This window comes from Schistosoma haematobium, chromosome ZW (assembly GCF_000699445.3).
Source record: "Schistosoma haematobium chromosome ZW, whole genome shotgun sequence".
NCBI lineage: Eukaryota > Metazoa > Platyhelminthes > Trematoda > Strigeidida > Schistosomatidae > Schistosoma > Schistosoma haematobium.
The window spans coordinates 45,438,477-45,454,825 of NC_067195.1; the positions used below are offsets into that span (position 1 = coordinate 45,438,477).

Genomic DNA, 16,349 nt, shown 5'->3' on the forward strand with positions numbered 1-16,349 from the left:
AGCGATAGTTGTTCTTGATCTTGAAGGGGATCGATGAAATGTTCGATATTCAGTGACCAAACCGTCGAATGATTTGACTAGGGCTAAGTGACATTACACTGGCCCTACAGATTTAATAATAGCAGTGTCAGCAGTAAAATCGTGAAAAAGAGCCACTGAACATGAAGTGACATACTGGAAGTTGTAAAAAAGAATAGCATATGACTATTAATATCACAAAAATTTATAGGATCCGAATTACAAAGTTTAGTACGAATTGAGGAAAAAAGAACAGCAGTCTTACAAACTGACTGGAGGTGTCCCATTCTACTACACTTTAAGCATTTGGGATGACGAAAGACATATAAATTAGGTAGGTGAAATCTACCACATGATTAGGGTTTGACAGACTGGTGCTCGTCTCTGTAACCTGCTTTGGAATTCTTCGTCCAGTCATTTTTCATATTTCCAAGAGAGTGGGAACAATTTTTAAACAATCACGAGCACGAGCGACAATGAGAATGTGGTTTATCACAACGACTAAGCGAAGTATTAGACATTTTCACCGACTGAAAATCAATCTCATTCAGTGCCTCATAGTTAAAACATGCTTTATTAGTTTTTTGGGACAAACTTTTAGGTTTGTGAGTGAAAATTCTTCGAAAATCCAGAATATTTATCCAACCAACCAACCAACCACAAAGTTAACTTTCAAATTGGTCGCCAACTTATCATCGTTATTATCTTTTCTAGTCATGCAACAGATTTCGGATCACTCTATGTAGTGTTCGAAGACGTCCCCAATTGGATTAATATCTCACTGTCAAAGACTTGACTACTTAGAAACGCCAGTAAGATAATTAGAAGTATTCCGAATAATGTACTAACTAGGAATTCCTTAAATAGTGCAGTTTGAGGCAGATAGAACAGGACGAGTATAAATGAACGTGTTATGTTTGGAATTCGTAATCAGCGGGCACTCATTAGTTCTCACAAATACCACAGATGTTCACAGAACTGAACGTGTTAAGTCACACGTTTCCGCTTATACGAAAACTTAAACAGTTAATCTAACTTTTCCGTACGAACAAACGGCTTCAATTTTGTTAAAATTCATCAACAGATATGGTTATTAGCATCTGGCTTTTCATGTCATTTTAAAAAAGCGACGATTATTAAGGGTTTGTCACGGATTTCTATGTCTTTTAATTGAATTATTGTTATTTGAATTTTTATATTACGCATGAAGTCAGTGTACACAAAAGACTGCTTAACATGAACTCATGTCTAGTATACTTGGCAGACAACACGCTGTGGAACAAGAGCTGGGTAGTCTTTGAAGTTCGTTTGACAGAAAACGGCATGTTTGAAACTTTGTAGTTTTTAGGCCATATATTATAAGTAACTTATATTCTATATGTAAAGGAAGTTTTGAGGCATTAATTATCTTGTTGTCTAGGGTCACAGATTCACAGCTTTTCGTGCCAATTTCGATATCCCATTTTAAGAAGTCATTATCAATGTAGGGCATGACACAAACGTTCATTAGCCCAAGTTCTCATTCCAAATTTGGTCAACTAAATGAATTTATCAAGAAGCGTAGTAAAGCGGTCAAAACAATAGTAGTATCAATGATATAACATTTACTTTAGAAGGTTATGTTTCACGGCCATAAGGTAGAGAACAGTAGAGTGAACTCACAGAAACACATCCCACCCATGAATCCACTGTTGCACAAGGTGTTCATAATACTCCGTATAATTTCAGGGTCTTTAAAAACAACCGTTCTGTCTGCATATTCTAAATCAGTAAGTAAATCTGCTAGATTGTTCCTCGAAACAGCATAAGACCATGTCATCTCTGTGAAACTGTAAGGTAAAGATCTATTCCTACTACTTGCGACTAATGTACAAGATTTCGTCGGGATCTTTTCAAGCTGTCTTTAGCCTTTATTTTGCTGTAAGCGTGATCGGGCAGGTGTACAAACACATATTAATTCACTTAATGTCATTGAAGTCCACTAATTTAAAAAGGACAGTGGTATTTTTCCTCGCTGAGTAAATTTCTTTGTTTTGATCGTTTATTACATATCAGGACTACTGTTTTCACTTTAATTGAATTTATCAGTTAAAGTATTCGACTAGAGTATCGTTTTTACTGTTCTCTCAATTAGTTTTGTCGTTGGTACTCTCGAGTACCTCTTTTTCAACTGTATCTGTTAGTACTTTTGGTCCTAGCAGTCTACAGCTCTTCACTTTTTCGGTCATTGATTTTTTTTTCTGAGTATCATCGCATTTTGAAAAAGAACCCCTCCTAAATGACCGGACAGTGTAAAAAAAGCAGTTGCCAACGACCGGGTTGTCGTTATCCTGTTGAAAGCGGCATGCAGTGCGACGAGTGCAAAGGCTGGTACCACGAAGTTTGCACGAACTTAACGCCTGCTGCTTTCAAACGGTTCAGTAAGAAGGGTTGTGTATGGCTTTGTCAACAGTGCTGCTCGGATGCAAACAGCTTGTTAACCGAGGCCATCTCACTGGTTGATGCTGCAAAGAAGTGTTTTAGCAAGCGTAGTCGGAACGCGTCAAACAGCACTCGATCTGTCGACACGCAAATCAGCGTGAAGGGAACTAAGGTTAGTTCGATGATAGATGACTCACGCCCGTCAAAGAAGGAAAAGCAGTCTCCAAAGGAGCCTGCCTTAAACAAAAGCTCAAGAAAAGTAGGGTCTTCTGTCCCCCGTCTCCCAGATGCGATCCAACAGGAAACACCTAGAAGCCGCAATCGCAAGGCTCGATCGGTTTCAAGCGGTAAACATAACCCGACCTCTCAGGTCGTCGACAAACCCCTAAAATCCATTTAATCCGCCGAAAGTTGACACCATCAATCTCACATAAGTTCGTGTATTATACTAGGCTACATCAAACTGAACGTCTCCTTAGTAACTGACTACGTGGTCCTCTAGTTGTTTCTGAAACATACTCTTTGACATCTCATCATTTAGTTGAGCTCTGAGAAATTTCTTGTGACGCTTCCGCCTCCTGTGAAAATCAATGAGGTACTTGCTTTCGCCAAAGCTTGATTATAGTCTATATACGTGCTCCAAGAGAGTCAGCAATCTCCAATTTTACTTCTTCAATGACAAATAATAGCCATACGGCCTGTCCGTTTCCATATTTGTAATCATATTGTTAGTCACTAAGTTAATTAATATATTTTCTTATGCTTAACGACATAATTTCCTAGGAATAAAGTGTTGTCTGAGCATATTTTTAGACATGCAGTTCCATGAACTGGAGCACTGAAAGACTTGTCTAAGTTTCTTTAAGACCAACTTAGTCTACTTACTAATGCATTAAAATTACTACCAACGATTACTGCATCTGAGCGTTTTGATGGAAGTCAGAAAGCCCTCGATAAAACTCATCTACTGCATCTGGTCTGCAAACAGTAGGGGCGTATGTACTTATCTTTCGAAGATCTTACTTGACCATTTATTCTGATTGCAGATGGACAATTGTTGACGGGGTTTTGTTCAGGAAGCACTTGTTCAAACTGGGTACTATATCTATGTTGGCGAGGCATACATACACTTTTAGGGACCGCAATGGGACAAATTCAACGAGATAAGAGTTAAGTTTATACTAATAGTGACATTGAGAATTTAAAAACAGAAGATATAGTTTTAAGGGAATAAACTCAGGAAATTGATAGTAAGAGATAATAATAAAACCCCACATTTGTTAGAGAATAAATTAAACAACTCGCCTTCATTGAAACAAATTTCGTAGTATTTTCAGTCTGTCTTAGCTTCAGGTCAAAAACAAGAATTTCAGGGACTAAAACAATATCTTTATCTAACCATCTCTAGTCCTTTTCCCCTCTACTCGTATATCGGCCAGTTAAACATACCAATGTTCTGAACACTTCCATACCCCAGCACTCAAGAATTATCTGCATTTTAGTTCTTGAAAAATTCCTAATATTATGAATTCATATTTTTATGGCAACTGAAAAATATAACTCTGATTATCAACTTTAATGCCAATGTATACCTACTTTGTGGTATTACAGATCACAAAAGGTTTTACAATTTCATATATTTCAAAAACTTCATCTATTAAGTATCTGTTCTAATTTGAATACCACCATACAATTTGTCAGCTCTCAAATGTTGTGTATATTATGCTGAAAACAAGTTTCGGCACAATTTACTGTTCAGTGAAAATGTTTTAACGCAACTGAGCACAAGCATATTTATTTTACAACGTTTTGAGTGTCTGACTGTCAAATTTTCATTGACTTGAAATTAACGAGTTTAGCTCACGAGTTTGTTTATAAAAATTACAATGTTCAAAATATATTTTTTGCCAAATTTATTGCTTTCGGTACATAATATTAATTACGATCATATCATCTCTAGATATTATATTGCAAAACTATTCATTTGTCAGATTTACCATATTATATTGCAAAGTATGGTTAAATTGTTTACTAGATGATGTCAGTTGTACTTAGATGATGGTTGATGGCCTGAAAATTATAATAGTTTGCTCTACAGGATTTTTTTATCGATGTTGTAAATAATGAAAATTCAATTTTTTAGTGAATATCCCCAGGCTACTCGTATAAAAATCTCTTGATATTAAATGACCTTCATATATGAACTTATATTAGTTTCAATTACCTTAGGTCGGTATTGGTTGATTAACCGATTTAACTGTGAAACGTTTACCGTCAAATTCATCGACAATCTATATATGCTTTGAGTGTACCATTCTTCCCGTTCCTTCATCTTGATGAGAAGTGACTATTTTAATTCCTACAGTATTTTATGTAGAAAATGTTTCCCTATTTCTTCTCTCGACCGAATGTATGACTTTAGCATTATACAATTAGAATTAAATTCATAGACCATTTTGAGAAAAAAAGCTAAAAACATTGATCATTCATTTCAACTGACTAGCCTTTAAGTTATTATTACAATTTTAATGTGTCAAAAAATCATTGAAGTACTATCTGGTCATCCTTCTAAGTTATCCTAAGTAGGCTTCAACGATTTATAAAATGATTTATAAAATTTCCTATTTTTTTTCCATCATTTTAGACAATCTACTTCTGCTTTTATGATCAATAATTTCCATTAATTTTGATCTATGAGAATCACCTAAAAGTTTTCAGATTACAATTTTCAAATAAGACAAATGCCTAGGAAGAAAAAAGTTAAATCGGGGAAAAAACGTGGCAAAAGATTGAAGACTTCTAGGAAAAAGAAGGTTTGTTAGTACTTTATGTATTAAATAGCATTGAAAGACAGTGTTAGAAGCTAAAATAGACAAATTTTGTGCAGATGAGGAAAAGTACATTGACTTTTTAAAGCGTTCAAATTTGTGGATAAAATGTCATGCGGAGCAATTAAAAAATCTTCTTCATTTAACAGCCCACTACTCAGATTTAAACTTTACATATGATGATTTTAAAGCTGGTTTGTTCGTGTTTTATTATATTTTAAATTGTATTATGTTAAACAGCTCTGTTATCATTGAAGTGTCCATTTACAAAGTTTGAAATCGATGTAATTACAAGATTGCTTGATAAAAATAAGAATGGTTTTATTGACTATCAGGATTTAACATGCAGCTTAACAAAATTAAGGTAGGTTGACTTCTTGAAGATTTTAACATACTTTATTTGGAAAACTTCTATGTTTTTTTTCTTTTCGTTTACGTAAGTCTTTAATACTTTGGGATCTACGACAATTTATGTACTACAATGGTACATTTTAATCTGTATTCAAGTTAACATAGTGTATAGAAAAAAAAATCAATGTTCTAGTTCTTACATAATTACTTGCGCCTGATACTCCTCGTAGAGGAGCATAGGCCATTCATCAGCATTTTCCATCGAACTCTGTCCTAGGCAGATCTTTCCAGTTACTATTTATTCTTCTCATGTCTGCTTCCAATTCCTGACGCAATGTGTTCCTTGGTCTTCTTTTCCTTTTACCTTGAGAATTCCAAGTTAGGGCTTTCTGCGTGATTCAGTTTGGTGATTTCCGTAATGTATGTTCTATCCACCTCCGACGTCTTTTCCTAATTTCCTCCTCAGCTGGAAACTGGCTTGTTCTCTCCCACAGTAGGCTGTTACTGGTGGTATCAGGTCAACAACGGACATTGAGTATCTTGTGTAGATAACTGTTTATAAATACTTGTACTCTCTTGATGATGGTTGTGGTAGTTCTCCACTTTTTAGCTTCATACAGTAAAACTATCTTGAAGTTCGTATCGAATGTTTTGACTTTGATATTGTTTGATAATTGTTTTGAGTTCCATATGTTCGTCAATTGTAGGGATGATTCCCCTGCTTTGCCAATCCTTGCCTTTATGCCTGTATCAGATTCTCCTTGTTCATTGATGATGCTGTCCAGGTACGTGGAAGTTTTCACTTTTTCTAGAGTTTCTCCATCAAGTGTGATTGAATTAATGTCATCTGTGTTATATTTGAGGATCTTGCTTTTTCCCTTGTGTATGTTGTGGCCTACTGATGCAGAGGTTGTAGCTACACTGTTTGTCTTCACATTCATTTGTTGGTGTGTATAGAATGAAAGAACTAGGTTATTTGTGAAGTCTAAATCGTCTAGCTTCATTCAAGCTGTCTGCCCCCAAAGGCACTGGTACGGTCGAGAGTGAGGAGAGTCCGCTCTCCCCCTCGAAATGCTCTGACATGGCGACGAGTATATAGCCTCTGCCAGGCGAGCCCTACTCACTGCCTTCTCGTGGTAGGGGTGTTGTTTACGAAATTTAGAGGACGAAAAGCGAATGTCCGATGCTTTAACCGGGTTGGTTGACACGGAGAGTCCACCTAAGGGGGTTGAGAAACCCTGACTTCAAACCAATGGGTCACATGGGCTCCAGTACCCTGAGGGAACAAATGGCGTATAAACCAATCGTTAGTCACCGGCTACCATGGGACTGCATCTCCCTACGATGCTCCACTGCCTTGTGGGTCAGACTTTCAGGTCGAAGGCTCCGGGTGTGGCCCCCTAAGAGAACCACCTACTTCAGTTTGGACACCCAGGCAGTATCACAGCCCTCACACGTATCAAATGAGATTTGTGTGGCTCATATTTATATAGTGCCCCCTTGTACCAGTATTTATGTGTTCAAACAAACAATTCAAGTTGTCTATTGTATTCCGTGCTTTCCTTGTGATGTGGAGGTCTTCATAATCCAGTCAACCATCAGAAGAGAAAGGGGGAGAGTAAGCAGCCTTGTTAATTAAGTTTCCAATTTAAATTGAGCCTTTAAAAAACCATTTGTAGGCTTCACAAATCACAGTTCTATGTAATTTTACCAATAATTATTTTTCAAACTTCATAAATGTAAACAAAGAGCTATCATCTGAAAACCTATTAGTTTGCAGATTTTTTAACTCGTTCTTAAGTCTGATCTCAGTATTTTTATGTATATGGATTTCTGTGAATTTCTACAAATTGATCAGGAATTAAAACCTTACTATATCTACTATTATTTGTTCAGTTATGTAGTGTCACTGACCCGTACGCATTAAATATTGGTTGTGTATTTGTCCATTTAAATCAACATATAATTGATCCATCCATCATCACTTAACATATTTATCACGTTTATTCCAATGAAAAATAAGTTTTAACATACACAGCTACAAGAACACGTTAAAAGTTACTAAGATATATTCAACTAATACAGAGTTAATATCAAAACGGTATTGTATTGATGTACCTTTGTTTGATGTCAGTGTCATACAATATAAAATTGATTCATTCTTTAATTATTCTATTCTCTCTGCTTCAATTTACATAACAAAAGTATCACAATAGTTATTTATATCCGTTGTGTATAGATTGGTTTCTATGGTTAAAAAAAGTACTTCACTAACGACTGAGTTGTTTATTATATCCTGTTTAAATAATTATTATTTTCATGGAAAATGAACATTTCTTCAAATTTTATAATGGTCCTTATATATAATGACGAATTGCCTTTTGTCCTGTTTCCAAATTAATCAACTAAGAATATTTACATTGATACTTGTTAAATAGGATGATAACCAAGTTGTGCTTTTGTAGCCTAGAAAATAAAATTCTGCCAATTAAACCCATGAATGTAAGGTTCACTTATGAGTGAGAACGCCAGTATTAAAATAAAATTATACTCAATAGCTGGTGACTATAAAATTTTCTTAGTGAATTAAGTTTTACATTGACATTTTACCAAGAGTATTCTTTAATGACCTTGGTATCTTCATGCTAATTCAAACTGTATCGTTTTCAATAATTACGTCAAAATTATTTTAACATTACACTATCATTGTGTTAAGGTGAAGCCGAAATACTTAGTAGAATGTCCATATTCTTTCAGCTCAGCGATTTCCGCTTCTAAACTGAGTATAACTTCACCAGTTATTTGAATAAGTTTTAGTGATGCTAACTATTGATAAGCATAGTTTTAGACCAAGCAGAAACGTATAAAAAGTTTGCTTAAATAAATTCACAATTTCTGTTCAATACATTCATTGAATAACATGTTGGCTTTTCTAAAAAAAAAAACTCTCAAAGTTCTTGAATCAGTTTTATTAGTTAGTAACATTTTGTAGTCACCTAAGAATTCTAAAAATCTGTCAACTAGATTCATTCGACCTAAGTGTAATTTTAATTTCATATTTACAGATCTAATTATGAATAAATAACGCTGTATGAAATTTTTAATTTCATGTTCCATGATTGTATAGCTTTGATTCTGATTCTTTTAATGCTCCACAACTAATCAAAATTACTCATTAACTATTTGTCAACTATAATTTCAATTCTAAATCCAATTATATTTATTTTACTATTGGTTAGCTTTGAATTCGTCTGAAATTGCTCATTTGTTGATATATTTTAGTTAAAATTATGCCCTGATACGGTCGAGGGTGGCGAGAGTTAGCTCTCCATCTTGAAATTCTCTCACACGGTCACGCGTATACAGCCACTGTCAGGGAAGTCCTACTCATTGCCTTCTCGCGCCGGGGTCGTTGTTTACGAAATTGAGAGGACGAAAAGCGAATGTCCGGCGCTTTAACCGAGTTGGTGGATATGGAGGACCCACTCACGGGTCCTAAAGAAAACAAAATGGCGTATGAACCTGTTGTTGGTCACCAGATACCATGGGATTGCATCTCCTAAAGTTGCTCCACCACCTTGTGGATTAGACAAAAGCCCGGGAAGTGGCCCCTTAAGTAAACCACCTAATTCGGTCGGTGCACCAGGGCAGTAACCCAGCCCACACACAAACCAAGTGACTTTTGTGGAGCACATGTATTCGGTGCTCCTTTGTACCAATATTTATGTGTTCAAATAAGAAAAAATAATAATAAATAACATTATGAGGTGATACAGTGAACTTTTAACCCACTGAAGTATTGTTACAGTGTTAAAACGAAGTAATTATGCTATTCTTTAGAAATGTAAATTTTATTCAGGAAAATTTAACCTTTCTATATATTTTCCTGTTTTTCTCTTATTTAATAGTCTTGAAGATGGAACTCTAAAAGAATTAAGTATTGAAAGAATAGCAAAATCAGATAGAGGGTTTGTTAACTTTCGTGATAAATATAACTTAATCTTAACAAAAGAAATAATATGTAAATATACAATTATTATTTGCTTACGGTTGTCAGTAGCTTTTTTTAATGACTATCTAGTACCTTTGAAATGACAGTTTTTAAAGGCAATAATCTTACATGAAATTTGAATTGTAAATTGCTAAGAGTATAGTATAGGGATGAGCTTAAATTAACTGCGAAAATTTTTCGACCAGTTTTTAACCAATCAGCAAGACAACTCTTGTAAATGAATAGATTTTGGAAGAGAAAATAATCATCGTACAATATGTAAACATATTTTACATAATTAGTGAATTAATCAAAGTCCTTCACAGGTTGTAGTGTGAGCTACTGATGTCGACAGATATAAGTAGTATGTATCATTAATCAAAAGTGAAATGACTAGAGGAAGAAGGTTAAGAAGTTCAAAGAAAAGAGAACGAAAACAAAGAATGATTGTTGTGGAAACGAAAGAACAATGAAGTCTGAAACGATTGACTCTGGTATTTGCAAAAGGAACAGTCAAGTTTGAGATAATTGATTGACATTTTGCCAGTTCAGTATTTACTGTTTGGTTCTCAGATTTCACTATGTTCTGTAATTTTGTATTCTCATACATTCGATTGTCCCCACTTGTGATCTCGTTCACTATAAGGTTACTGTCTGTGAATAAAAGAACAACAACTTATAAATCCATCCAAATGAATATAAATTATCAGTCTTTTCGAGCCAAAAAAACAAATAGATTTCTTGAAAGCCCTACATTGTTTCTTATTAGGTTTGGAGATTTAGTGTTAAGACAAGAGGACTATGGTTGTGGTTTACTTAACTATTTAACATCAGCTATATTGTAAAAATCCACTGTAGCCATATTGATGGATGGATTTCATCAAAAAATTCAAGAGGCACTGTCTGATTAGCTCGCTCATGAACTATAGTGCCAACAAATTAAGGTTTGTTTCAAGATTAAGACTTTTGGGTTGGGATTTATGGATAGTACCTATTTGCCCCCTATATACAAGTTACAGAGGAAAAAATGGGCATCCAATACGTTTAGTATTATCCATTTTTTCCCTCACGGTAGAAAGAAACGATTTTTTTCACCATTTTAAACTTCATAAGCACTGGGAAAATATATTTCTACTGCTCGTTATATGTGATGTTTGAATTTCGCGCTAAGATCGTAGGTTCACGTTCTCAATCCTAATTGCCTCATCCCTGTACTATACTTTTGCCACCGGGTCAGTTACGGCATGCTTTCAAGCCATGATTGTACCAAGTTTCTTAATCATAAGGCTTCATTGAACTGTTTTTAAATTAATACATTAAGGATCGTAGTACTTTTAAGTCCTCACTACCATGGGGTTAGGTTATATATGGCGGACCACCTTATATGAGTAGGTTATTGCCTACCATTGACTGTTAGCAATAATGAGTTGATACTTACATATTATGTTGGATTACACAAAGTGGTTCAAAAACGGAGATATGTATATATACTGTTATGTGAGTCATTTTGGGTTTCCCAGCGGTGATATTACTAGCCGATAAGCTTGGAGATATGTATATTTAGCCTGTCTTTCGTTGGGTATATTGTGAGATGTGTTAAAGTATTTTTCGTTTTTCGACTACATTAAATTGCAGCGAATATTTTTACTGGTATATTCTACTATCCATTAATCTGATTTTGTTTTGATCATCTGTTATTTGGCACGAAGTTATATTAGACGTTACAAACAAATGAAGCTAAATTTATTCATCATTACCTATCTACTTGCCAACTAGTGTTAGAACACTAATAAATATGAAGTTAAGTTCGGTGAAATAACCACTATATGCAGCAAAGCAAAACCATTGACCAAAGTATTTCCTGATATAAGATAATTTATATTTTTTCTGTAAGATTTAACTCATATCTGTATTTATTGAAATTACAATTTTTAGGTCGGTTATTTGCAAGTTTAATTGTTTAAATTGTATAAATATCCATGAAAGTCCATTGCATTTTGAGCAGTTGGTTCCATTGAATACATACACTGAAGGTTTGGTTAACATTATTCGGTGAGTTTCCAAAAAATTAATCGCTAGCTAGTTAGACCTTAGTAAAGATATATCTATGTTTACCCATACTTTTGATTCTTTTTTAAAAATGAATACTTAAATATTTGAAGTTGTGGAGATTTTATGGGAAATGTTAGTATATTACAAATTGACTGAGATAGTTAGATAGAATAATTAGACTCTAAATAGGTTAGTGGCACTGTATTAGTAATGACCACATCCCTTATTTATACGTGCAAAACAAGGAACCACTACAATTCCCATGACGCGAAGTAAGAACACAAAATATTGGTACAAGTAGAAATTTATTAGCTCTGAAGACACGGCGATCGCAGTCGGAATTATACTCATTTATATATTAATCTGTACATCCATTTGATCATTGATTAGAAAAAAGTCACATATATGAAAAACACCCAAAATTATGACGAAATCGTATACTGTATATCATACTGAACATAGTTCACGTTAATGCAATTCAGTTAATATTGTATCTTTCATAACTATCTCACTGAGGTAAATCACTGTTATACAAGACAAAATATTACACTGAGTAGTCATTATGTTGAACTAAAGCGGTTCATAAAAAATGATTAAAATATATCATTTGGAATTTTTCCAGTGCTTTCTACCGTACTGAAACAGATTTTGCGAACGTTTTAGTTTACCTCATGGAAATAGTAGGCTTTCGATATATCACTTACTGTTTGTTAGACAACACCAAGTTTGGATTAAATTGGGAGCTTGGTTTTTTATCCTTATAACCGTTAAATCTCGATGTTTGAGGTCCGGTACCGGTCTCCAATACCTTCAGGATTAGGAATGGTCGAGTCACTTTAATACGACTGGTTTTATTGTATAAATCGATAATAGCAACTAGCACACAAAACAACATACAACTCCATATATATATAGTAACAATAACATAACCTTCAAATATGCAGAAACTTAACAAACTAAAATCAGCGGCAACCGGTTAGGAGACGGCAAAAGTCATGAACAAAATCTTATGATGGGAAAGGTACTTGTGGTTATCGTTTCTATAAAGAGTTTAACATCAAAGAGGAAGAATGTATTTGTAAAATCTCAGCGAAAGAATTTGAAGGAAGATATCTTCCTTGAAAAAGCTTGGACCAGATTGCCAAGCGAAACGTTGGATTTACTTCAAATTCTTTCGCTGAGATTTTACAAATACATTCTTCCCCTGTAATGTCTCACATTAACTCGGCGCCCAAATACTGTGAAACTATTCGTCCAAATTTAGACGAAAGTTCTTACTTGTTATTCTGCAATCGCATCAAATTATCGAAGAGTTTAACATTGTTAACAAGATTTGGGTAATCTTGTGATCACATTAGCAATAACATATAGCTAGCAACATTCGGTCGGTAAGCAGAGACTGATTCCCAGATGAATGGCTCTTCCCAAGTAATAAAGCAGTTCCTAATTATCGGTCACTGTGGACCTTTGCTTATTTGTGAGACGATATTAGTAATTAAAGAGTTTTAGGTAAGCTTACAACAATCAGTGCTTACTTTTACTTTAAATTCTATGATGTATCTGTTTTCTTTTCATTGCTATATTGATCATATTTAAAGAGTTTTTGAAGAGATACTATTTTCTGTTTACTTTATTCTTTCAGTCATAAAACGTTATTATGGTTACCGAAGATTTCAATATTTTTAAGTGTGAATGCCGAGCCTGCAAGTGAGCTACTATCAGAATTAATGCTAAGCGATTATGATATAAAAAGTGGTGCGAAATATGATGCACCAAAATTGGATTTGTTCTACAAACCTACTGGTCAAATATTATCAAATGGTCATTATACTGTCGAATTATTAGATACAGTTGACACTCTACAGTCTGATCCTGTTTTATGGTCTAAACTTGTGACAGAAAATATCAAATTTCAAGAAACTTCACCACATAATTTTCAACTACTTGCTAATATAGATAGTAGTATAAATCCTTTCACATAAAGTTGCCTTCAGCCTGTAAACAATCTCTGTAAATACTAACGGATGGTAGATTTATTTTTAAACAATTCTGACAGATGTTTTTATTTTTTCAATCTATCCTTATCTTACCAGTATTATAATTTACTAGAAAGAAGTTATTTTAATAGTTATAGCTTAGAAGTTCTGTTTTTTTGTGTACCATTGAACGTTTAGCGATATCCTTGGAAAAAAATTTTCTTTGTTGATTAATAATTAGTTAAATTTCTTCTTGATTTAAATCGATTGTAAACCCCAATGAATCTGACTATAAGCTTTAATCTCACAATTCTTGTTTCACAATCTATAGTGAATGGTAGATCAACAGTTTCTGACATATCAAATAGTTTGAAAACTTATCCAGATTGTACACTATTATGGACAGATCCGATAGGATAAACCTGTTGTCTTAAGTGTTTCACAACAATAATATTTTTAAATATTATAATATTTGGTTTTCAACATTTACTTTTTCAATGTAATGAATACTTTTGGGATGAATTTCACTGGATTTCTGGTTAAGCCTTTTTTTAACTAATGGACTCCATAAGAGTGATAAACAGTTTCAAAAAGGGGCTAAATCTCCGATTCAAACTACGTTCTAAACATTCAAGAATATAGCTGTAATATCGTTGGTGATATGGACTATAGTTTTGTAGTCACGTTGAAGTTCGTTATGATAACAGTTAAAGTATTTAAGCATTTCAACTCCGTTTATACATTAAGTAAGTAGTTAAGTAACCTCTTAATCATCAAATTCTTCCTGATAAACGGATCCATTCATCAAGAAGTGAACAAGTTATGAACGTAACAGAAATTGTTTGTTGTATTCTGGATTAGAGCTATGAAAGATTATACTTAACCAAATAAGAACATTTATAATCAGTGAATAACCATTTAAAAAAAAGGAGTTTGTTTCATTTCTGTAATAGACTTCAATCAATATTATTTCATAAATTTGTATGTTCTAAAAATGGAATGTTTTACGTAGATTATCATTAAATAAATACCTGCTGTGTGTTATAAGACTAACTGAAGTGAACAAGGTGAATTCCTATATTTCTATGTCAAATCTTGAATTAAACTTACTTTATTTGTAATTATTTTTGTCACTTAGTTAAAATCATGAGTCAGTTGAAGCTAGACCACCATTGAAAACCTGGAAGCACTGGACGGCGCACTGCTGAGGGGTCCCATACTAGGACGAAACGGCCGTCCAGTGCTTCCAGGTTTTCAATGGTGGTCTTGCTTCAACTGACTCATGATTTCAATCTGTGAAAATTTCTAAAAATCTCCACAAGCCCCTTCTGATAATTAGTTAAAGAAAAAAAATTTTTTTCACAGTTTAAGCATACTAGATTTTAATTATGTAAAATAATTTCGGTTGAAGGAATGTAATAATGACAAAATTTGTGATACTAAAAGATCTATCATAAGCAGTTTAGTAGGCCTAGGAAATCTATTGACTTACTCTAATCTCTGGTTTATTGAAATAATATTTTGTACTAAGTTCAATGTTGTATGTCTTATTGTTATTTTTATTTGTATGATAGTATGGAAGCATATAAGGTACACAAAATTATACAGAATAAGAATCGGACAGGTAATCTAACCACTAAATAAATGAATAATAGGCTCGAATAGCATATATTCTGTCATGAAGTTTGTATAAAAAGAAAACTAACCTTTTTTTACTGTTAGAACATGAATCTTATTATTCATGAAGAACATGGAAAGAAAACTGGCATGATGGCCAATAGCTTCTTCCGTTAGTGTTATCTGACAAGGCACTGGGATTTATAATCCCTGAGCGCCCATCTAGAGAGTTATGGTGAACCAACAAACATACAACCAATAAAACCGATTTTCATATTACAAGCATATTGACTATTTTCAAACTATCATTGTTTAACATACAATCCCAGAGGGAAGTTCTGCCAACGAACCAAAGAAATAATTTTCTGAAAGATCATAACAATTTTTGTTTGAGATACGTGAGACAACTTCTAAGCATTTTGTGGAGGATAAGGACCTGGATCAAAACCGTACACCTCATTGCAACTCAACACTTCGTGAGTTTTGCTCAATCTGTGAAATATGGCTAAAGCGACCATATAAGATGTGACTTAACTATTACATAAATCACTCAGGTCCTCTCTAAGTATGACAATTTTATGCATACTAGAATAATGATAAAACAGTAAGTTCCTCATATCTTCGTGAAAGATATCAGTTAGTTACCCTCCTTTATCCTTGAGAACTATCGGAGGTAAATAGTCTGTTTGAGTAGCAATGAGGCTTTAAAAGGTAAAGCTTCTTTCATATCATTATTTTACCTAAATTTTATTCACTAGTCTGTGTAAACAATACTACTTTTTTTACTATAACACTGAATAATATACTGCAAATATATTTAATGAATAATAAAACTTTTATTTACCTAAAATTCACAAAAGGAACCTTTTAGATTATGCTTATATACTTTATTCAGTGAATTTATGAAACAGACATTACACAATATAACATATTAGTTTTCATCCTCTAAGTCACAGAATATCTTGCAAACATTTTGTTACGTCCCGATAAGAATAATGAGTGGTAACTTTTGAGATCCATTTATGGACCAATACTATGCGTATATTTTTATCGTATAATTGTTAGATAACTAAACTATTCATATTAATGTCCTTC

General features: G+C 33.7%; 1 protein-coding gene across 1 annotated transcript; it reads left to right on the plus strand.

Annotated features, from left to right (window-relative positions):
- Nucleotides 1-972: 972 nt before the first annotated feature.
- Nucleotides 973-14,748, plus strand: MS3_00001169 (uncharacterized protein). The gene is made up of 7 exons (XM_051208663.1): nucleotides 973-1,160; nucleotides 5,084-5,252; nucleotides 5,290-5,461; nucleotides 5,508-5,631; nucleotides 9,527-9,586; nucleotides 11,545-11,661; nucleotides 13,304-14,748. The coding sequence occupies exons 2-7, from the start codon at nucleotides 5,181-5,183 to the stop codon at nucleotides 13,641-13,643; spliced, it is 885 nt and encodes a 294-aa protein (XP_051071614.1). The 5' UTR covers nucleotides 973-1,160; nucleotides 5,084-5,180; the 3' UTR covers nucleotides 13,644-14,748.
- The last annotated feature ends 1,601 nt before the right edge of the window (nucleotides 14,749-16,349 follow it).